This window comes from Gossypium raimondii, chromosome 13 (genome assembly GCF_025698545.1).
Source record: "Gossypium raimondii isolate GPD5lz chromosome 13, ASM2569854v1, whole genome shotgun sequence".
Taxonomy (NCBI): Eukaryota; Viridiplantae; Streptophyta; class Magnoliopsida; order Malvales; family Malvaceae; genus Gossypium; species Gossypium raimondii.
This window is the reverse complement of record NC_068577.1, coordinates 11915362-11935557: the sequence shown is the minus strand read 5'-3', so window position 1 is coordinate 11935557 and position 20196 is coordinate 11915362. Positions and strand designations below refer to the sequence as shown.

General features: G+C 31.7%; 1 protein-coding gene and 1 long non-coding RNA gene across 5 annotated transcripts; one reads left to right on the top strand and one right to left on the bottom strand.

Moving 5' to 3' along the window:
• The first annotated feature begins 1734 nt into the window (after positions 1–1734).
• Positions 1735–3714, top strand: LOC105781161 (uncharacterized). Of its 2 annotated transcripts, XR_008192477.1 has the most exons (3): positions 1862–2333; positions 2429–3362; positions 3446–3714. It is a non-coding gene; the product is annotated as an uncharacterized LOC105781161 (long non-coding RNA). The 2 variants fall into 2 exon arrangements; XR_001129530.2 differs by lacking the exon at positions 3446–3714 and having other exon boundaries at positions 1735–2333; positions 2429–3408.
• A 9285-nt stretch (positions 3715–12999) lies between these two features.
• Positions 13000–16164, bottom strand: LOC105782644 (F-box/kelch-repeat protein At1g26930). 3 transcript variants are annotated; one of them, XR_001129869.2, is made up of 3 exons: positions 15829–16164; positions 13497–15286; positions 13000–13316 (listed from the first exon to the last, which is right to left on the bottom strand). XR_001129869.2 is itself a non-coding variant. In XM_012607514.2 (2 exons), the coding sequence occupies exon 2, from the start codon at positions 15147–15149 to the stop codon at positions 13605–13607; it is 1545 nt and encodes a 514-aa protein (XP_012462968.1). In that variant the 5' UTR covers positions 15150–15286; positions 15829–16164; the 3' UTR covers positions 13000–13604. The 3 variants fall into 3 exon arrangements, 2 of the variants coding, with proteins under 2 accessions (XP_012462968.1, XP_012462969.1); XM_012607514.2 differs by having other exon boundaries at positions 13000–15286; XM_012607515.2 differs by having other exon boundaries at positions 13000–15220.
• Positions 16165–20196: the final 4032 nt, after the last annotated feature.

Here is a 20196-nt window from a genome sequence, read left to right as displayed (position 1 = left end):
ACAAGTGTATAAATTTAAACTAACATACCCTATTTTTTCATTTTCTCTCCTCTAACCATTCCAATTTGGAAGGATTGATTTTTATACTTTAAAGTAAAAAATGATTATCTCTCCTATTTTCTTTTCTCTTACTTTTCCTCCTTGCCAGGCACGCTAAAAAATTATTTCCTTCCACTTTTTCAATTCCTTCCTTCCATCCCTCAAATTTTCACCTAACCGAGCACACCTTAAAAGAAAACAATTGACTAGCTATAATGTTTAATGAATGATAAATTTATAATATATTCTCTCTTAGTCCTAATAAATTTGTCATATTTTGATTCCTTATTATTTTAAATTTATGTATTGATAAAAAATTTAGAAAATATATTTTAATAACTATGAATTCATTATTTTTTATTTTTTATAAAATTTAATTAATGAAAATATTTTAATCAATCAATATCAAAGTTAACAAATTTTAACTAAAAAAGTCAACTGTTACACTGAAAGAAGTGATAGAAAGGATATAATCTTTTAGTTTTGAACTTCAAAACTTAAAAGATATCACTTTTGAAGATATGCATGAATTTTCACCTTAAAATAAAGGATATGCATGAATTAGTTAAGTTTAAAAAAAATTATATAATGCATAGAACTACTTATAACTCCTCTTTAACTCTTAAATAGGAGGACAAACGTGTTTTAGTGTGCTCGAACTCATGTCCTTCAACACTAACAACAATGCCGATGCCAACTAAACTAAAACTCAATCAATAATTAAATAAATTTTAAAATTCAAAGTTAAAGAAAATTCAAGTAATTGCATGAACAGAATGCTAAATTTATAAATATTAGTACATTAGAGTATATTTTGAATTTAAAATCCACAAGTGTAGATCAAAGCAATGCGTAATAAAATAAAATAAAAAGATGGTGAGGCATGAAATTGTCAAAGATATATTATGCTTTAAGAGTTGTGTCAACAAATGGTCAAATACTTTAAAATATTCTTTATAATTAGTCAAATATATTCACAATGGTAGCAAGGAAAATGTGTACATGCATTTTCCTTTTGCAAAAAAATAATACAGCTAGCACATATATAGGAGAATCTTGTCTATGGGTATATATGTACTAATTTGCATGCTGGTGTTGAATTTATATTTTGAAAAAAGTAAGTGATAAATTATATATATACTGATTGAGATATAACCTCTAATTGTTGAATATAATTTGGTGTTTGAGATTTTATAATTCTACGTATGACAAATATTGGTTTTGTTAAAGAATTCCGACTGAGCAACCCAAGAATGATACAGCTACATTCTTTAACTTATTGCATTATAAATTACATAATTTAAATTTAAATTTGGTTATTTGAGATTTTTAGAGTATTAAAGCTTGCAAATTAGAAATGTAAATTGTTTAAATATATTTTACTTTTCCACTCTAATAAGTTGTTTAGTTTTAAATTTTGCTTCTTTCCCAGTTATGGAATAGGATAGTTACATATTTGTATTTCGTACATAGGCAAAATTGTTTTTAAAGCTAAAATAAAATTTCAACCAAAATAACATAATCGAGGAAAATGTAATAATTATTATTATTTTGAAATTAATTATTACAATTATTGTTAATGCTAATGCTCATTGGAATCAACAATACAATTAGATTATTTTAAATTAAAATTAATACTATTAGGTGTTTGAGGATATTAAATCTTCCAATTTAATAACTCATCTTTCTTTTCTTTTCTTTCTTGAAAATAACACCCAATGCAATCTTATTAGGGAAGTTTAAAAGTTTAAAAATAATAGAAATAACAAGAAATAAAAAATAAAACCATAGCATCGTTTTACCACTCCAGCCATCTGTTAGCAAAACAAACGTTGCAATGAGCGATGTCTCAAGAAACCGACAAGTACGTTAACCAAGACTCTTAAATAAAAAGGAAAAAAAAATCACTTACCACATCAAACCCTATCAAATCCTAAGAAAACAAAAATCAAATTCCCCAAACCTTTTAGTCTACCCATTCATCTCATTCGCTCCGATGCACCGGAAAACCCATCTGTGGGAGTGGAAATCCCCTAGACTCCACAATTCAGTTCTATCTTCATGTCCCTACTCCTCCGATTCACTGAGCTCCTTGAAGATTCTATTGAAAACAGAGACCACACCATCTGGACTCAGAACAATAACCCCCATCTTACCTTCGTTGCTCGTTTAAGATGATAGCCTCAACTTCTAGAAGGGCTTCCTCCATCCAATATCTCGGGCTTCCACACCGTCGTCCCTAACTCACCATCTCGTAGGCTACTCTATTCGCCGCTCTTAGGACAAAACGGGAGGTAAAACCTCTAAATCTAAAAATTCTATGCCTTATTTCCTTTATTATATTACCTATAACTAATCTATCACTTTCTTGGGTCTTTATCTTTTTCAGAATCGCAAGCACACCACCCTCAATGCACACTTGTTAAAACCCATTTCCTCGGCAAAGGTAACCACCTGAAGGCATGGATGCGCTTCTACTGTTATTGGATCTTAAATATTTTTTATCGAGTAAGCACATGCCCCCATGACCATGCCTTGGTTGTTTCTTATAATTACTCATGCGATAGCTCTTTGTATCTGTTGTTGGTAGGAGGCATCAAAGTTAACTTCTATTGTGTCTCTCTTAGGAGGCTTCCATCTTGTTTCTCTATAGTCATTTTGATGTATTGATATCTCTTCTAAAATGCGTAACTCTGCTAAATATTCTTTGATGAAACTTACGACCTGATCTGCCCTTTCTCTCTTTCCTTCATGGTAGTACATATTTCTGTTGTACCAAATTGCCCAAAAAATTGTGGCTATATGTATACTCTGTTCATTATTGTTCTTTTAGAAAAAAATATGCTAACCAAAATTTCTATTCTTGACTAATGTCGACATGCGAGGTTACCAATCCAATCTGCTGTAGAACCTACTTCGTGAAAGCGCAGTCTCAAAAAATATGTGCTACCGTTTTGTTGTCTATCTTGCAAATTGGGCAAAGGGTCTCCTCCCTTAATATTTTATGTTTTAAATTACTTAATGTAGGCAAAAAATTATTAAATACCTTCCAAAGATATATTCTGATCTTGCTTGGGATTTTGAGATTCCATAGCTTTATGTAAAAGTTTTTTTATGGCTATATCTTGTAAATAATTGTTTCCCTTGTCCCGTTATGATTACTTGTAATACACCACTTGTAACCGCTTTTAACGGAGTATTCCTCTGTACTGTTGCCTCTCCAAACTAGCTCATCTAGAAAGGAGTTGTTCATCAGTGGGATAGCAAGGGTCTTCTCTGCTTGTTCCTCTGTGAAAATATCTTCAATTATATCCTCTTTCCAGGTATTATTCTCATCATTAATAAGATCAGCAACCTTTGTAAATCTAACATCAATATTCTGAATTTGAACTTTCCCATCTCCAAGCCCTGGAATCCATATGTCATTCCAAATATTCACAAATCTGTCATTTCTAATTCTCCATTCGAGTCATTCCTGCAAGATACAACATGCTCCTCAAATACTCCGCCAGGTAAAAGAAGGGTGAGATCCTAATCCAGCATTCATAAAATCACTCATTGGACAGTATTTAGCTTTCATTACCTACGCTAACAGACTAGTAGAATTGGTAATTAGTTTCCATCCTTACTTTGCTAAAAGGGCTTTATTAAAAATTGATAACTTTCTAAAACCAATTCCCCCTTGCGTCTTTGGGGTACACAGCATTCCAAGTGCACCAATGTATCATTTTATTTGTCTTCAAGTTACGCCACCAAAACTTACACATTTGGCTTTCAAATTCTTGACATGAAGAAATCGACAATAAAAAGCACTCCATAGCATAAATTGAGATAGCCTGTATTACAGATTTTATAAAAATATATTTTCCTCCTATTGAAAGGTTACGAACACTCCATGCTTTAATTCTTTTAATAAACTTTTCTTTTATGTTGACAAACGCATTTCTTTTCTTTCTCCCTACCATCGTGGGTAGTTTAAGATACTTCTCAAGATTATTTGAAATTCTAACACCCAATTCACCACCTATTCTTTTTTGGTCTTCCTCACTTGTGTTATTGCTAAAGTAAATCAAGGACTTGTCGAAATTCACCAATTGTCCTGACATATTTTCATAGTCCTTGATAATTGTTTTCATTGTCAAAAGCCCTTTCCAATGAAGCCTTCCCAAATAGAATACTATCATCCGCAAAGAATAAATGTGTAATTGAAAAACCTCCTCTTCTTACCCTTACCCCTCTAATTTTTCCATCCCTCCTTGCATGGTTGAATAGTCTTAAAAATCCTTCTGCACAGATAATAAATAAATATGGACTTAAAGAATTGCCTTGTTTAAGCCCTTTTGTGGGTTTAAAAGCTTCCCCTTGCCCCCCATTTAACAGCATTGAATAGGAAACACTTTGAACACATCTCATTGTCAAAGCGATCCATCTTTTACAAAAGTTGAGACTTCTCATCATGTTTTCCAAAATTCTTTTTTAAAGAATGCAGTAACTTATAAGCCACCAAAATGTTGTCCGTAATTTGTCTTCCAAGCACGAACGCTCATTGTGTTTCATCTATACAGCTATTAAGGGCTTTTCGAAACCTATTGACAATTACTTTCGCAATAATTTTGTAAACCACATTATATAAACTAATAGGCCTGAACTACCCCATGTTTTTTTGTACTTGCACTTTGGGTATCAGCATGATGGAGGTATCATTAACATCTCTTAAAACTTCAAAACTTCCTAACAAAATTTGACGTCTCTTCCTACTATATGCCAAAACTTCTGGTAAAAGAAAGCGGGGAATCCATCTTTTCCCGAGGCCTTAAGTGGCGCCATTGACTTCATTGCTTCAATTATTTCTTCCTCCTTAAACCAGGTTAACAACTCGTTATTGTAACACTTTATATACATGAATGGATGTTATTCGTAAGTACTTCACTACTGGAAACGGGTTTTGATGAAAATGGCTCCTTAAAGTAATTTGTTGCCAAATCAAGAAGTTTCGCATCTCCCTCCACCTATCTTCCAACCGAAGCTTCAAGCCCCTTGATAGTACTTCTACGCTTGCAATAAGGTGCAAAATTATGAAAGAATAAAGTATTACGACCCCCCATTCATAACCAATTGACTTTAGCACGTTGCTCCCAAAATAATTCCTCCTTATAAACTTCCTTGTTTGAAGCCAATTTGACCTTCGTAATTTCTACTAGATTATCTTCGTCCAGATTATCATTGTTCAAATTGCTTAATCTGGCATTTAGCTCATCCATTGGTTGCATGCGTCTACCTTTATTAATTTTGCAAAATTATGAAAGAATGAAGTATTACGATCCCCCATTCGTAACCAATTTGACTCTAGCACGTTGCTCCCAAAATAATTCAATTCCTCTTTATCAACTTCCTTATTTAAAGCCAATTTGACCTCCATAATTTCTGCTAGATTATCTTCGTCTGAATTATTATTGTTTAAACAACTTAACCTAGCATTTAGTTCATCCCTTCTTTGCATGAGTCTACCTTTATTTTTTTTACTCCACTCCATTAAAAACAGCCCCAAATCGTTTAGTTTTTTTGGAAGCTCCTCTTAAATCCTCTTCTAAATTCCAGTCAACATTAAATCGAAACGAAATTCTTCTCCTTACTTGGGATCCTTTCCTTTTACCGGATGTATCCACTAATCCTTTCCTTTTACCGGATGTGTCCACTAACACTGGGCAGTGATCAGAAAAACTCTTGTTTAGATGTGATACCACATATTCTAAAAAATGTGCTCACTATTCTGAATTTGCCTCTCTTCTATCAAGACATTCTCTTATGTTGTTAGTTACCAACCTCCCACTCTCCTAAGTGAACCCTACCCTTGGAAACCTAGATTGCTTAAATCACATTCTTCAAGTATATCCCTAAATGCTTTCATTTGACGCTCTTCCCATAGTCTCCCTCCTCTTTTTTTTTAAAGAGAACATTACTTCATTGAAATCACTCATAACAAGCCATGGTGATTAGGCTTCTTTATTTAGACGTCTTAACAAATTTCATGAATCTTTCCTCAAATTTTCAACTAAAGCCCCATAAAATCCAGTGAACCTCTAGCTTGTTCCCCTGTTGTCTTCAGTAAGTCGATGTAGGAGTTAAAAAAACTTTTTAGATTAATATTATGACTATTTTTCCACCCTAATGATAATCCTCCCTTGAGCCCTGCACACTAACAACAATCCCATTTACAAACCCGCATGATCTTCTTATCCTTTCCATCTTCCTTGAGCTTACTTTTGTTTCCATTAGAAACAAAAGTTGAGGCTAAACCTGTCTCAAATAGTTTTTGAGACACCTTATTATCTGGGGTTACCCCCATCCACGAACGTTCAAACTTAAAGTTTTCGTTTCGACCGGTCAGCCTACTTATTAGCAGTCGCAAATATAAAATTATTTGAATCTGTTTCTATTGGACTTTTGTTAGTAACATCAATATGATTTTTCTGTTGTCTTTTCTTACCCTCTAATAAACTATAGGCTGATCTTCCACATCCCCCTCTTCATCTTCCGCTTTATTGAGATCTGTATGACACTCCACCCCATTCTTGCATGTCATCCTTGCTTATTGGTCTTTGATACTTTTATTTCTTAATTCCGCTATAATACCTTTCACCATTGATTCGTTAATTTTATTTCTGATAGTAGGCTCTATTTGCATACTCCCCCTTCAATCACCTTCCCTAGAATCGATTCTACCATACCCCTCAGTTCCTCTCGAATCCATTGGCTATCCATCACGGTAGTCCTCCTTGATGAGGCATAAAGGGATATGTCCCACCCAAAAACCACCTCTTGTGAACCTAATGTTAAATAGATTGGACATAAGGTTTCCTCGTGCCCTAATCTCCCACATAAAAAACAGAATAATGACAGCTTTTCATATTAGAATGTAACATAGGTTGATTTATCCTGTCCAAAAATAATACATTTCTTCCTTTTAAGCGGGCTCCAAACATCTAATCGTACTTTTATGCACATAAATTTTCTTACTCCTTTAAAGATAATTACTACATCATATTTAAAAAAAAAGGCCAATGAAATTTCCCATCTGTCTTGCCATATTTTCTGACATACAACCTATCAGCAAATTGTGGATTTACACCCAAAAATTTGTGAAAACCAGTAGGACTTGTATTTGATCCTTCCCTTTTTCTAGCCAGTGGAAGATAATTAAATGTCTATTAAAGAACTAAGGCGTACCATCAATAACCCTTTTTAAATCCAGTTTGTTGTATAACAGAAAAAAGAGTTCTTTTTCTTCAATCTCGGTAATGGAGACACCCGCAATTAGGTGCTATAGCTCGACCAGGACGTTTCTCATCAATGGAAAGTGAACTATCCCGTTAGTTAAGACTTTTCCCACCAGGCACATGCAAAAATCTTCATATCCCTCTTCCTCATCTTGTTCTAGTAATGGGTCTTCCTCTTCATTGCCAATACTTAAATTAGCTAGATCTCCCTCCATCGATAATTGGGCACTTTATGAAACAAAAAACTCAAAACTCTTCAACGCTCAAAAAGATTGAGAGAAAGGCATACTCGCCTACCTGTGAATTCGTGTAGACGAAAGGAACAAAAAAAAAAGAGAAAAAACCCCTAATGTCCTTACGAATTTAAATATATAAAAATAACTATGGAAAATAAAATATGTTTTAATCCAAAATCAAAATTTTATAACTCATCTATTTTGAGACTTATATTAAGATTATAGTTTCATCTATTTAATTTCAAATATATATATATATATATAATTATTAAAAATATAAACATTTTATAATAAATCATATTTAGTTTCAAGAAACAGAAGTAATTTCATTTTGGTTTTCTTAAAAATAGAATAAACTAATGATAAGATTAAAATTTTGAAAAATGAAATATGTTAAAAGCAGGGAAAAAAACAAATAGTTGATTTCATTCCTATATTTAAAATGCTTCACAAAATAAGAAAATTTTAAAACAAGCAAAAATATTTTCTAACTTTCAAATATGGAATCCATATAAATATAGAATTTTTTTATTTTATTTCTCATGTTTCTATTATAGGAAAATATGTATTAAAAATGTTTTCATATTTTCATTATTGAAAACAAATTTTATTTACTAAATGTGTTTTTTAAACTTTTTAAAATTAAAATAAAAATATTTTTAAAAATCAAACATCTTCCTCATTATAGGTTTTGACTCTTTATAACACAATTCTTAGAACTACTTATAGTCCCTCCCCAACTCATAAATAGGAGGATAATATGTTTTAGCGCACTCAAATCTAAGTTCTCCTGCATTGACAATAATGCTCATATCAGTTGAACTGAGACTCAATCGATATTTAATTAAAGATTTTATAAATAATATAGATATAGTTAGATGAATTTTGAATAATTAATGTTGAAAGAGTGATGTTAGGAGGGAGAGAAATGAAATATGGTATGCTTTTTAATTATTGATTGGTTGAGATATTTGAATATAATTGATATCCCATTATTGTAAAGGCAAAGAAGAGGGAATACTAATTCCATTATACTTTTTAGCTGGCACTGCACTTTATTGATGCTAATGCTGGCTGGGCCTGCTTGCCTTAGGCCCACAACCAAACATATTATGCACTAATCAAACACTCATTTGCTTTTATATATATATATATGATTAAAAAAGAGCATCCTAATGTGAAGATCTATTGGCGGTTTTAGATTACGAGGAGATACAAATTCATATATAATTTTACATCTGGGTTTACTTTGTTCACAAGAATAATAATAATTCCTATTTTAATTTTTGTTCTGGACAAAATATTTCTAGAAAAAGTTGATTGAAACAGATATCTTTTCGATGATGGATTGGACTTAGGAGTTGTCGTATGAAAGATGAATTGGACCTTTTTGTAAAAATTGAAAAAAAAAAGGCAGCTTAACAGTGTAATGAGGAAAAGAGTGCATATGAAAGTTGTAGAGGTAGCATTGGAGTTGCCCAATAACCTAATGATCATGTTGGTATACTTAACCTGTATACTGATCAGTTTGTTAACAATTTGATAACTACTTAGCGTGCTCAATTCCTTGACTCACAGTTAGGAGTTTTAAGGCATTCTAACTACCTTAATTAGCCTATTCATATTGGGCTAACCTATAGGTAAATGTAACATGATACCATAGGATTTTGCCATTAATGGTACCTTAACAAACAAAGAACAAATATCTTCATTGGATTTTGCCTTTTTGTTTTTTTTGCAGCTCTCATATTTTAAGGATATGGCTCCTCCTTGTTATTTTGTTCTTCACCCTACTAAATATGGGTTGGATTTGAGGTTTTAAGACACATGTTCAGCCCAACTGAAATTTACCAGTTTAAACAGGTTGTCATTTTTAAAATGTAACAGGATTTAGATCAGTTAGTATATAAGCAATATACACCTTAACCTTTGTGAAAAAAGAAACTTTTAAAACTTCCAAAAAATATAAAAGAATTGTTTTTAAATTAATATCTTAAAAGTAAGGTTAATTTTGTTTTCTGGTTGATTCTATTCAAATCAAATTCTTCCACCCACCTTTTGTATTTATGATTGAAGAAAGGGAATGGGGTTGCTTAGACTCTCATGCCAACATAATGCTTCAAGAGGTTGTTGGCTAATACAACTTTGCCAACTATGGAGGAAACCTTTACAAAGATAACTTGTGTTCAGTTTACATACATTTTCACACTATCTTGTCAGAGAATAAGTGATTGGTGATTTAGAGCAGAAGAAAGAAGAGAACTGGAGAGAGAATTAAAAGGAGTTTTTATTATTTCATTCAATGTGTTTTACATCAGCTTCATATATGTATGCTGAACCACAAATACTCATGCGGCTCTTTTCACTCAATTTTCAGCTTCCTTCAGTTGCCCAACTGTTGTTATACTTCAAACAAAGAAGCTACTACTCAAATTTTATGCAACTATGTACTTTATCCCTCCATTTCTTTACAAACTCACCCAAAATGAAATAAAACCTTAAGCAATGATGTCAGAATCAGTGGTCCAACCGATGAAATTAAATTGCAAATCGATAAAAAATTGGTTCAACTGATTGAACCAACTTATATCTTTTTTATAAAATTTTATGAATTTATATTTCATTATTTATTTTTAAACCAACGATTCAATAATCTTATCATCTACTCAACTATCATTGTTTCTCCATAAAAGCGTCACCATCACTAATCAACAAACTTTTCAAACCCTAACTAGAAAGCACAAAATAAGACATAATGTTAAATTTAATCTTTAATACCTACAATTTTTTTGTCATTTTGGTCATTATTCTTTTGTAAAACTAAATTTGACCATTAATTTTTCAAAAAGTGTCAAATTGGTTTTTAACAGAAATGTTGTCTAAAACATTCTTCTTCTTTTTAACAATATTGACGTGGCAATTTATGTGTACTTCATGCTAACATGACGCAACATCAATAAATAATTTAAAAGTTAAAAATATTCAAAAAAATAAACATTAAAAATGTACAAAAAATAGCATGCAGTACATGTATATTACCATGAAGGTTGCCATGTTTAAAAATGTTTTAGTCAATATTTCCATTTAAAACAATAATTAAGAGTCTTTTTATAAGTTGATGGTCAAATTAGCCTCTTTTGAAAGGTTGAACATCAAATTTAGCTAAAAAATAAAGGATAAATTGAGAAAAGATGTAAACATTAAGAGCTAAATTTTACATTATGCCAAACAAAGGTTAAATTTGGTATTTTTCTTCTCTTTTTTTTTTCAGTTTATCATTTTTTATTTTTTCAACTATAATAGAATACGTATTAGAATATATATACCTAAATATTATATATATATATATATATATATAAGATAAATGAATAAAAGATCTATCCTACTATAATTATATGGCAGCAAGTAGTGAAAAGGGTTAACGGGAAAAACTGTAAACTAACTGTTATAGATTTTTTATATTATTTTATAAATTTCTACAGTATTTTATAATATTTTTATATTTTGAATTATTTTAAAGTTTTTATATAATTAAAAAACAAATGACAATGTAGAACAATCTTAAAGTCTTACCAAGATTTAAAAAGAAAAACTAAATATCACTTAAACCCGAAATAAAAACTAAAGTTAACGGCATGGCAACAAGTAGTAGATATGCAAATTCACTCCTATTAACACGACAATAGAGCTCAACTTTAGTCTAAACTCATCATGCACAGACCTATTTCTTTATTCTTACCAAAAATATCTATATATTTGCATAAATTTCACCTTCTTTAAAAGAACAAAAAAGAGTAAAATTGACTGAGTGAAAATTTGATAAGTTAGTGATGAACTAAATTGTGGAATATTTTTTAAAGAATTCAATATATATATATATATATATATATATTTTCAAAATTTTGGCAGTAATAAAACAATTGAAACATTGGACCATGATTCACACACGTGCGTAGCTAAAAATTGGTAATATTCGTTGCGCATATAAGACAATTTTGTTTTGCAGAATCATATTCACATTTGATATTTGCTCAGATCAGATATCAGTACAGTACTTTCTTTTTTCCTTTTCAATTTCAACTGCTTTTTGTTCACAGTGAAATTTACTTGGTTTTACCACAAAAACAAAATGATGAAAACATAATAAATGGTAGGCCTAACTTGGTTTCATCATCATCACCCAATCAACATGGTCCAGGGCAAGTTCTGTGCCAACTTTGGCTGCACAATCCAACAGACTATATATCCGACATGAGTATATTTACCGTATATACATGTGTATGAATAATCTGCCATTGGCTCCAGGGATTCAATGAAGCCACTGATTCACAAACACAGCTTCTAAGGACAAATTAATTCTGACAGTTTTCTAACACTGAAACCAAAACTGGGTTTTACTATTGTACTCTATTTAGATCGTCAATCAATCCTAGCTATAATGCTAGTAACACAATATCAAAAAGATTCGGACTCAAATGACAAATGTCTATCTAATTTTCTGCCCCCGTTTTTTTCTCTCCTAGGAAATATCAAATATTTCCACCTCACATTTATTTCTCATGATTCATCCTCCTACTTGTCTCGCTTAAAACTACCAATTCTTACCAAACTACCTATTACTTTTATGAGGCTTGGAACTTGCACAATCAGTACAGCAAAGCGAGTAAAAATCGAGTCATTGCATGAAACGGGAAACTAAAACATCACGGAAACTCCGGAGATATGGTTGCAGCATAGAGCAAGGCAAGGCGAACAAGATGCAGCATTTTACTCTTGCATTTCAGCAAATCAACTAAAAGAAAAAGGTCTCTGAAATCTAAACACTCAGTTTTACAATAAATGGACTCACCATATATTCTTCATTACTACTCATCTAATGAGCCCTGCAGCAATAAAATGGATTAACAAATATTCATGAAAGAAAAGCACACACATACAGAGACATTATGTCATCCACAGAAAAGCAAAGAGTTGGAATACTACAAGCCTCTCTAATTAAGGAAGGACATGGATTCCTCAATTAACATACTGCTTTCGATATATCTATATAATAGTCTATGGGAAACCTAGACTCTAAATGAAATATTCTTTTGCACCTCACCCACAAAACAATTGCACAGCAAATGCCATATTTGCAATTTAACACCTAGCTTCTAAAAGAAATTACAATATACTGACTGGCTGATGCTTTCAATGATGCAGCCAGATTGATACTTAAAAGAAAGTTTTCAGTTAGTAATCATAGTATCGCATTTCCTAATTATAATTCTATTTATCAAGATTCTTGAACCAGAAAATCTATAACTTATCGTAAATGTGAAGAAGTTGAAAGAAAAAAGAGTCATCAACTCTATTCAATATATCAGACTAATTGCGGGAAAGTATGGGAAAGAATAGAACTTATGAATTAGAAAATCGAGCAAAAAGAGAAACTGGCACCATCCAACTGAACAAAAGAAACTAAAAACAATGAAGGATTCCAAAGTGTACATAAGAAAATTTCTGGGAGTATATAGTTCATCAATTGTAATGATCAATGTAATCAGTACATCAGCCAACATCTAAGATAACAGCCTCCGGAACTTATTTCCTCCCTTGAAGACAATTCCAAGAAAATTAAGGAAGAAGAAACCCATATGACTAGTTCTGTGTTCTTAAAAAGCTTTCAACAAACTCTAATGGCAACCTACCAATGTGTTGGTACTTCAAATTATTAAACCTATTCCTGTGCTAATGACGCCAGCCTTTGCAAGTTCTCATGTCACTGAAAACGGGGGAAGACAAATTTAATCGAAGAAATTTTGAATGAAAGTTTGGAAAAAGAAATAAAAACTCAAGACACCCCTATCAATAAAACATTCTATTGAATCTTGAGTAATCTGAAATCTTCCCCATCATCCCCCATCCAAAAGGGTAAAGATGTAAAAAAGAAAGGGGAAATTACCATTAGTAAAAACTCAGAGTTGTGTGTTTAAGGAAAAACCGATGGTGCAAACCCCAGTGGCAGCGCAGCACCATTCAACCGCACGAGATGCCACCAAATTCTATCTCTCTAGCATCCCATCACAGCACAATTATACACAAAGTTACCCAACTGCTTTCTGGCAAGCAAGTTCCATTGGGGAGGCCTTTCGCTCGGAACCCATGAATTGATCTCAATAAAACCTTCACCTAAAGCCCTAGGTCCACCAATCACTATAAGGCGATCTCCACATGCTCTGAACGCAAGCCCCCAACCATTCATCGAAACTGCTCTTTCTGGCAATCTTCCAATAGTCAACCATGAGTTCCCCTCCTTATCATACTTCTTTACCTCCATGCCAGCATGATCAGCAGCATACAGTTCATTATTAACAACTGCAACCAGAGGGGGTGCCACAGCTGCCGCAGGCATCTCTGCGGCCGCTCCACTTCTTCCAGGAGACATATTGGGAATTTCAGTCCACTTTTTTGTCTCTAAATCATACTCCTCACCACAAGTGAGAACCCGTGCATCCTTCCCAGCTCCACCAATTCCTCCAATCACGTAAAATTTCTTATCCATAAATACACCACTACACATCTTCCTTGGCTTATTCATGCTTGGGAGAGTCTCCCATTTCTGAGTCTCAGAATTGTACATTTCTGCAGAGCTCAGGATATTACCCTGAGAGTCACAACCACCAGCTAAAATTGCAATTTCTCCAAGACTAGCCGATCCAAACAAGCACCTCGGAGCATTCATACTGGTCCCAGTAGTCCATGAGTTCGTCAGAATACTATACCTATATATAACCTGGGAAGTTACCTCCTTCCCAAATACAAGCAATTCAGTTCCAACAGCCAAGGACTCCTTATCCGAGAAAATGAAACATTCATTGGGAGGCATCCTTGGCAAATGCATCCACCTATGCCTAATTGGATCAAATGCCTCCCATTGAAGGAGGTGACAAGAAAAGTAAACCCAATGCTCAACAACACCGTTCTGCCTCCTCAACTTATAGATCTCCCCGCTCCTGATTAAGGAGCGAAAACTCCGATTCAATGAGGCAATGGAACCATAATCAGACCTCGAGCACCTAATCAGACAACTGATGGAATTATCTCTCCCAATTGGTTGGATTAATGCATCCAAGTCTGACGAAGAATCCCCAGCATGACTCCGATGACCATCCCTGGGAGAATCAGAAAAGCTGCTATCATCATTTTCACCATCATCCTCAGACTGTTCCTCTGGTGACTCCTCCACAGAATCCGACAGGCTGTCACTGTCTGATTGGTTAACCAAATCCGGTTTGTCTAGACCAATGGAGCAGTGGTGGATAAGAGAAGAGTCTGTATCCGAGGAAGAATCAGATCGCTTACTATCATCACCGGATTGGCCATGAGAACCTGGCAAGAGAAAGTCACCTGAGTCTTGTGGAGAAGAAGCATTAGAATTATTATCGTCACTCGAGGAATCATCAGAAGATAGCTTCGACAACTTGGTTTCCTGACAACCATCGGATTCGGAGAATTCCCGTGGGCGCTTCCCATTGTACATGTAAGCCCACTTCCTTTCTTCCTGACAAGAGCTTGCAAACACCAAACAGGACTTGCAGCACCGGTTCTCCAACATGACTCTTTAGGACCCCCTCCCGACTTCAGACGGGAAAATCCCCAAAAATAACAATGGGAATTTTCAAATCACTGTAACAACCACAAATTTTATTTCTCCCCTCAAAACATAACGCAGCCAAGATTAACAAATTCTACCTATTCAGGAAAACAAGGGGCAAACAAAGGGAGCAGTTTCAGATAAATTTTCAAAACGATAAACCAAACCAAACAGGAATTCGAATCCAATAAAACAAAGATCCAAACTCAGGCTTATAAAATGAAAAAAAAATATTCAGCGGCAAAAAAAAAAATAAAGAAGTCAAAAACAATAATTAAACATAAGCAAATTTGGTTAAAACAAGAACAAAAGAATTCACGATCAAACAAAGCTGAAGAAAAATAAGTCCCAGATCTCAGAATTTCATTGAAGGCAAACAAGAACAAAACAAATAAAATAAAATAACAATCAGATTCAAACTAATAGAAGAAAGGAAAGCTAATCAGATCTGTTTATAATTTCATTAATATCATCTCATAATTTCATTAATATCATCTCATTAATTAGTAGATAAACACAAAGAGATAAACGAAATAGAAACATTAAATAAAAAAAAAAAGAGAATAATAACAAAAGCGAAGAAGTGACATATAAAGGAAATGAAAAAAGAATCATAATACTAATGTTGCGAAGAACTTACTGATTGGATAAGAAGAAGAAAAAAATGAAATGAATCTCTTTCCGTCAAAAAATTAATACACTATCTCTTTTCTCTTTCTTTTCTTTTTTTTTTTTTTCAGTTGTTGTTCCTTTGATTTGCTGTTGTTGTTCTTCGCGTTCTCGTGTTTCTTCGTTAAAATTTTTTTTTTCCTCTCTGTTTCTCTATAGGCTGGTTAATTTGTCCTTTGGATTTTCTCTGCAAATCAGAGCGAGGGAGCTTTGGTTTTGGCTTTGCGAGCAAAATCTATAAGAGGCCCCCTTTATCTCTCTTTAAACTTGCTCTCTCTCTTTCTCTCTCTCCAAAAAAAAAATTTTTGTTTAATGAAATAAAAAAAAATAAAATTCGTTTTTACGTTTTGTTTGTTTTCGGCAGTCGAATTATCAATAAAGGGAAAAAAATAAAAAGAGAACGGGAGGGTGGTGGTGAGGGAAAGGCAAGGCAGGCGGGGGGCGGCGGCGATGGTGGCGGTGGTGGGACCTATAAAAAGGGGGAGGGGGAGTGAAAACCGGTAACCGGTTAGCGCCGGTTAGACACGTGTTGACTATGTGATTGATGATGATGAGGCGGAGGAGGTGATGGAATAAAAACTGTCCCTCTCTCTCACTATCTTTTCTAAAAAAATAATAAATTTAATGGGAGAAAATAGATTTTAGGTACCCCTACGCCTTTTAACAGTGCAAGTAGTAAATATATGAATGAGGGGGGGGGGGGAAATGGTCAAATCTCCGCCTGCCAGCTTCCGTTAGTGGAGTTTTTATCCCCTGCTTCTGCCGTTTTTGAAGACAAATTAAGCTCCACACTAATTAAGTAATTATCGAATTGACTAGTCAAATTACACACTACAATTATCCATCATCACTTCCGTAATCTTAATCTTAATCAAAATCATAATTATCCCTTAATATGATACTTTAAGCACGTCCACATATTTGGTTTGCTTTTAATCCCATTTTTTTCCTACCACTACATTATCTTAAAAAAAAAATCAAATTCCAGATTCACGATTCCACAAATGGTTCAATCTTTCGAAAGATTTAAATAATATATTTTAAGTTAAATTATGATTTCATCCGATTTAATATTAATATTTTAATTTTATATAATATTAGTAATTAGTTTTGTGCTAAAATGATTTCTTTTGAGAAAATTAATATTAGTATTTTAAACTAAAATAGTTAACAGGTTACTTGGACAAAGCAATGATATTATAAAATTAGAGGATCTAATTATTCCAAATTAAATTATAAGGAGTAAAACCATAATTTGACCAATATTTTAAATAAAATAAAAAGGTATTTTTCAAGCCAAATTAAAGATGAGGCCAAAATAACCATAAACAGACCTAACAAATTTGAGTGATTTCTCAATTTGCAAAAGTTATTCTGCTAAATTAGCTAATTAGGTGGGAAAAAGCACATTAACAATGGGCAAATTTTATTGCTAATTATGGAAACAAATATATATTATTATTGTTAAGAGTAAGCTGTGGGTTATTTCCTTTAAAAGAAAATTGTCGAATTTAAAGCCATTTATTTTGAAAATAATAATAATCTAGTTTTTTTATTTCACATTTGAAATTTCAAATTTGAAAGAATTATTTATTATTTTTAACTACATTGAGTAAACAAATATTTTAAAAGATAATTTATTTTTATAATAAAAATCATGCAACAAATGTAGGAGTGTTTTTTTTTTTTAATTCCTTAATAAAGCATCACGTTTTAAACACCCTTTTTAAACACCTGAATTAAATCAATAAGCAAAATGGCAACACTCCTAGCTGGCAATGCCAAAACTGGCACTTACGTTTGGTATAAGTTGATCCACCAATTTTGTGTTTATGTTTTTTTTTTTTTTTTGAGGGGGGGGTTAAATTACCTTTATAAGGTTATATGAAAATGAAAATTCAAAATTTTAATATTTTTAAATACATTAATGATTAAATTGTTCACCTTTGGGATGCATCAAGTCATTAATTTTACTTTTTTTAATTTTAAAATTAAATGAAAATTACATTAATTTAGATCGATATTGTAACATAAAAATTAGTGAGGTGCCAAATTAGAATGACAACACAAGTCACTAAACAATGACAATTAAGTACAAATAGAAAAACGCACCAATATAAAAAAGACCAAAATGGAAATAACTTTTAGAATCATTCGTTCCTATTGTTTTGATAGTTGTTTGTCGTAATTGTCATAAAAGTCTAATGGATGAAAAATGCACACAACAAAGATCGTTAAATTGGCAATACCGGTAAACTACTAAAGATGCATTACCACGTAGCATTCTAGCTTTGCTACCGCTAAACTACTCCGACAATTAACTATAATTGAGAGCAATAATGCCAAAAAGTTCCTAAAAGGCTCTTTAACATTGGCGATGCACAAAGTCAATCCACAAATATTTAACTTCATCCGAAACTTTTTAAAAGCTAAACTAAGATAAACGCTAAAAATTAAAACTCTTTTTCAAGAAAGGAGCATAAATTCGGATCTTAAAGATGCATTATTAGAAAAGACTACCATGAACGTGAATTGTAAAGTAAACATGAAAGATAATAATTAGAACTATGAAGACGACTGCAAGTTTAAAATAAAACAAAAACGGATTACTGTTAGCATCACCGCAAAATAAAATTGATTTATAAACATAAATTCATTTGATAGCATTTAACAAAAAATTTCACTAAAAAACAGTTAAAACACACCCAAAAGATTGCGAAAGGAAAATAGGGAGAAAAAGTGTGAAAATAGGTCATTTGAATTTTTTTTTTATAAGGCCATTTATTATGAAATATTGATATATGCTATTTTGGCCTCTGAAATAGATAATAGGAAAAGAGAAAAGAAAATGCAAATTAATAATAACGCATTTTGTCATCAACTTTCACTGTGCAAAGATTCTTAATAATCATTTCAACTTTTAATTTATTCATTCATTATATAATTTTATAGGTTATTGATAGGGGGTCGGTCGGCTTCACCACTTTCATGCTTACTCACCTTCAAATATAATCATCACTCCCCAATAAATCCCTAATATTTTACTTCTTTTTATATTATTATACCATTTTTATGAATTTCGATGATAGCATCCCTCCATTTTGTGAAGTTAAAAAGCTAATTCAACTAGGTCATACCATTAAATAGGATTAAATTAAAAAACTAATATACAACCAACTAAAAATAAAATTATCAACTAAATCTGATTTAAAATATACAAAATAAAATGCAAACATCCAATATTCAGTATAATAATTTTCATCTTTTCTTATTCTTTTTAAATTAACTCTTAATGTCACAAAGAAAATAGAATTACAAAAGAAAGATAAAGTACACAATATGTAAATGTTGAGGGCAAGTTACTATTATACCAATTTTAAAACTACCATCTTTACCCAACTGGTGGCAAAAAATAATTAGTATTTTGTAACCTTTTATGATTGGGTAATCAAAAATAAATTTACTAATGACTATCCTTACTTAAATTTATCTAGTCTGATTTTCGGTTCACAATATATAATACTCCTATTATATAAACCAATCTCAAATATTTTTATTTAAATTATAATTAATTTTATTGCTTATAATTTATATAATATAAAGGAATATGTTATATAAATTTTAGTGAAAATAACTTTAAAAATTTATTATTAAGTTTTTAACAATAGATGAGCGGAACCCATGAAGTTGAGCTTGGTTTGGTTATCTTTGATATTTTGTTTGGGTTTTTTAAAACTAGAATATAGCAGGGTAATTGTAATTTTTCAATCTGTATTGGAGTAAACATTCAAAATTTTATTTGATTGAAAAACACTTTATTTTTGTTATTTAATTTGAATTTTTATCAAAAAGTGTTGAATAAGATAAGTAGATATTTACTTATCAATTAATATAAAATTATTAAGTAGATTTTATTTTATTAAAAATATCTTTAAAAAATAAAATATTCAAATTAATATGTTTATCTTTCATCCAAAATTATTCAAAATAATATAAAATATTATATTGATACTATTAAAATTAAAAAGTAAATAATGTTTTAAAATTAATATTTACTTTGGTCAAATAAATTTTAAATATAAATTCAACACTTACAAAATTTAATAATAAAATTTTAGTACTTAATAAACGTTGTCATTAGGCGACAAATCAAATTTTAAAATTTTAAATATTTAAATTAACTTGTAGAGTGAAAAATAAATTATCGGATTTTAAAATCTTACTTTCAAATAATTAATAATTACAAATATTGGGAATTTTATAAAAAAGAAAATTGAAATCCAACTGATGCATCAATCTTTTTCTAGTGTTCAATTTTCACACACAAAAGAAAAACAGA

Bases quoted from the DNA above. Each gene is read 5' to 3' on its own strand.
- LOC105782644 (XM_012607514.2), bottom strand. From the start codon at position 15,149: ATGTTGGAGAACCGGTGCTGCAAGTCCTGTTTGGTGTTTGCAAGCTCT.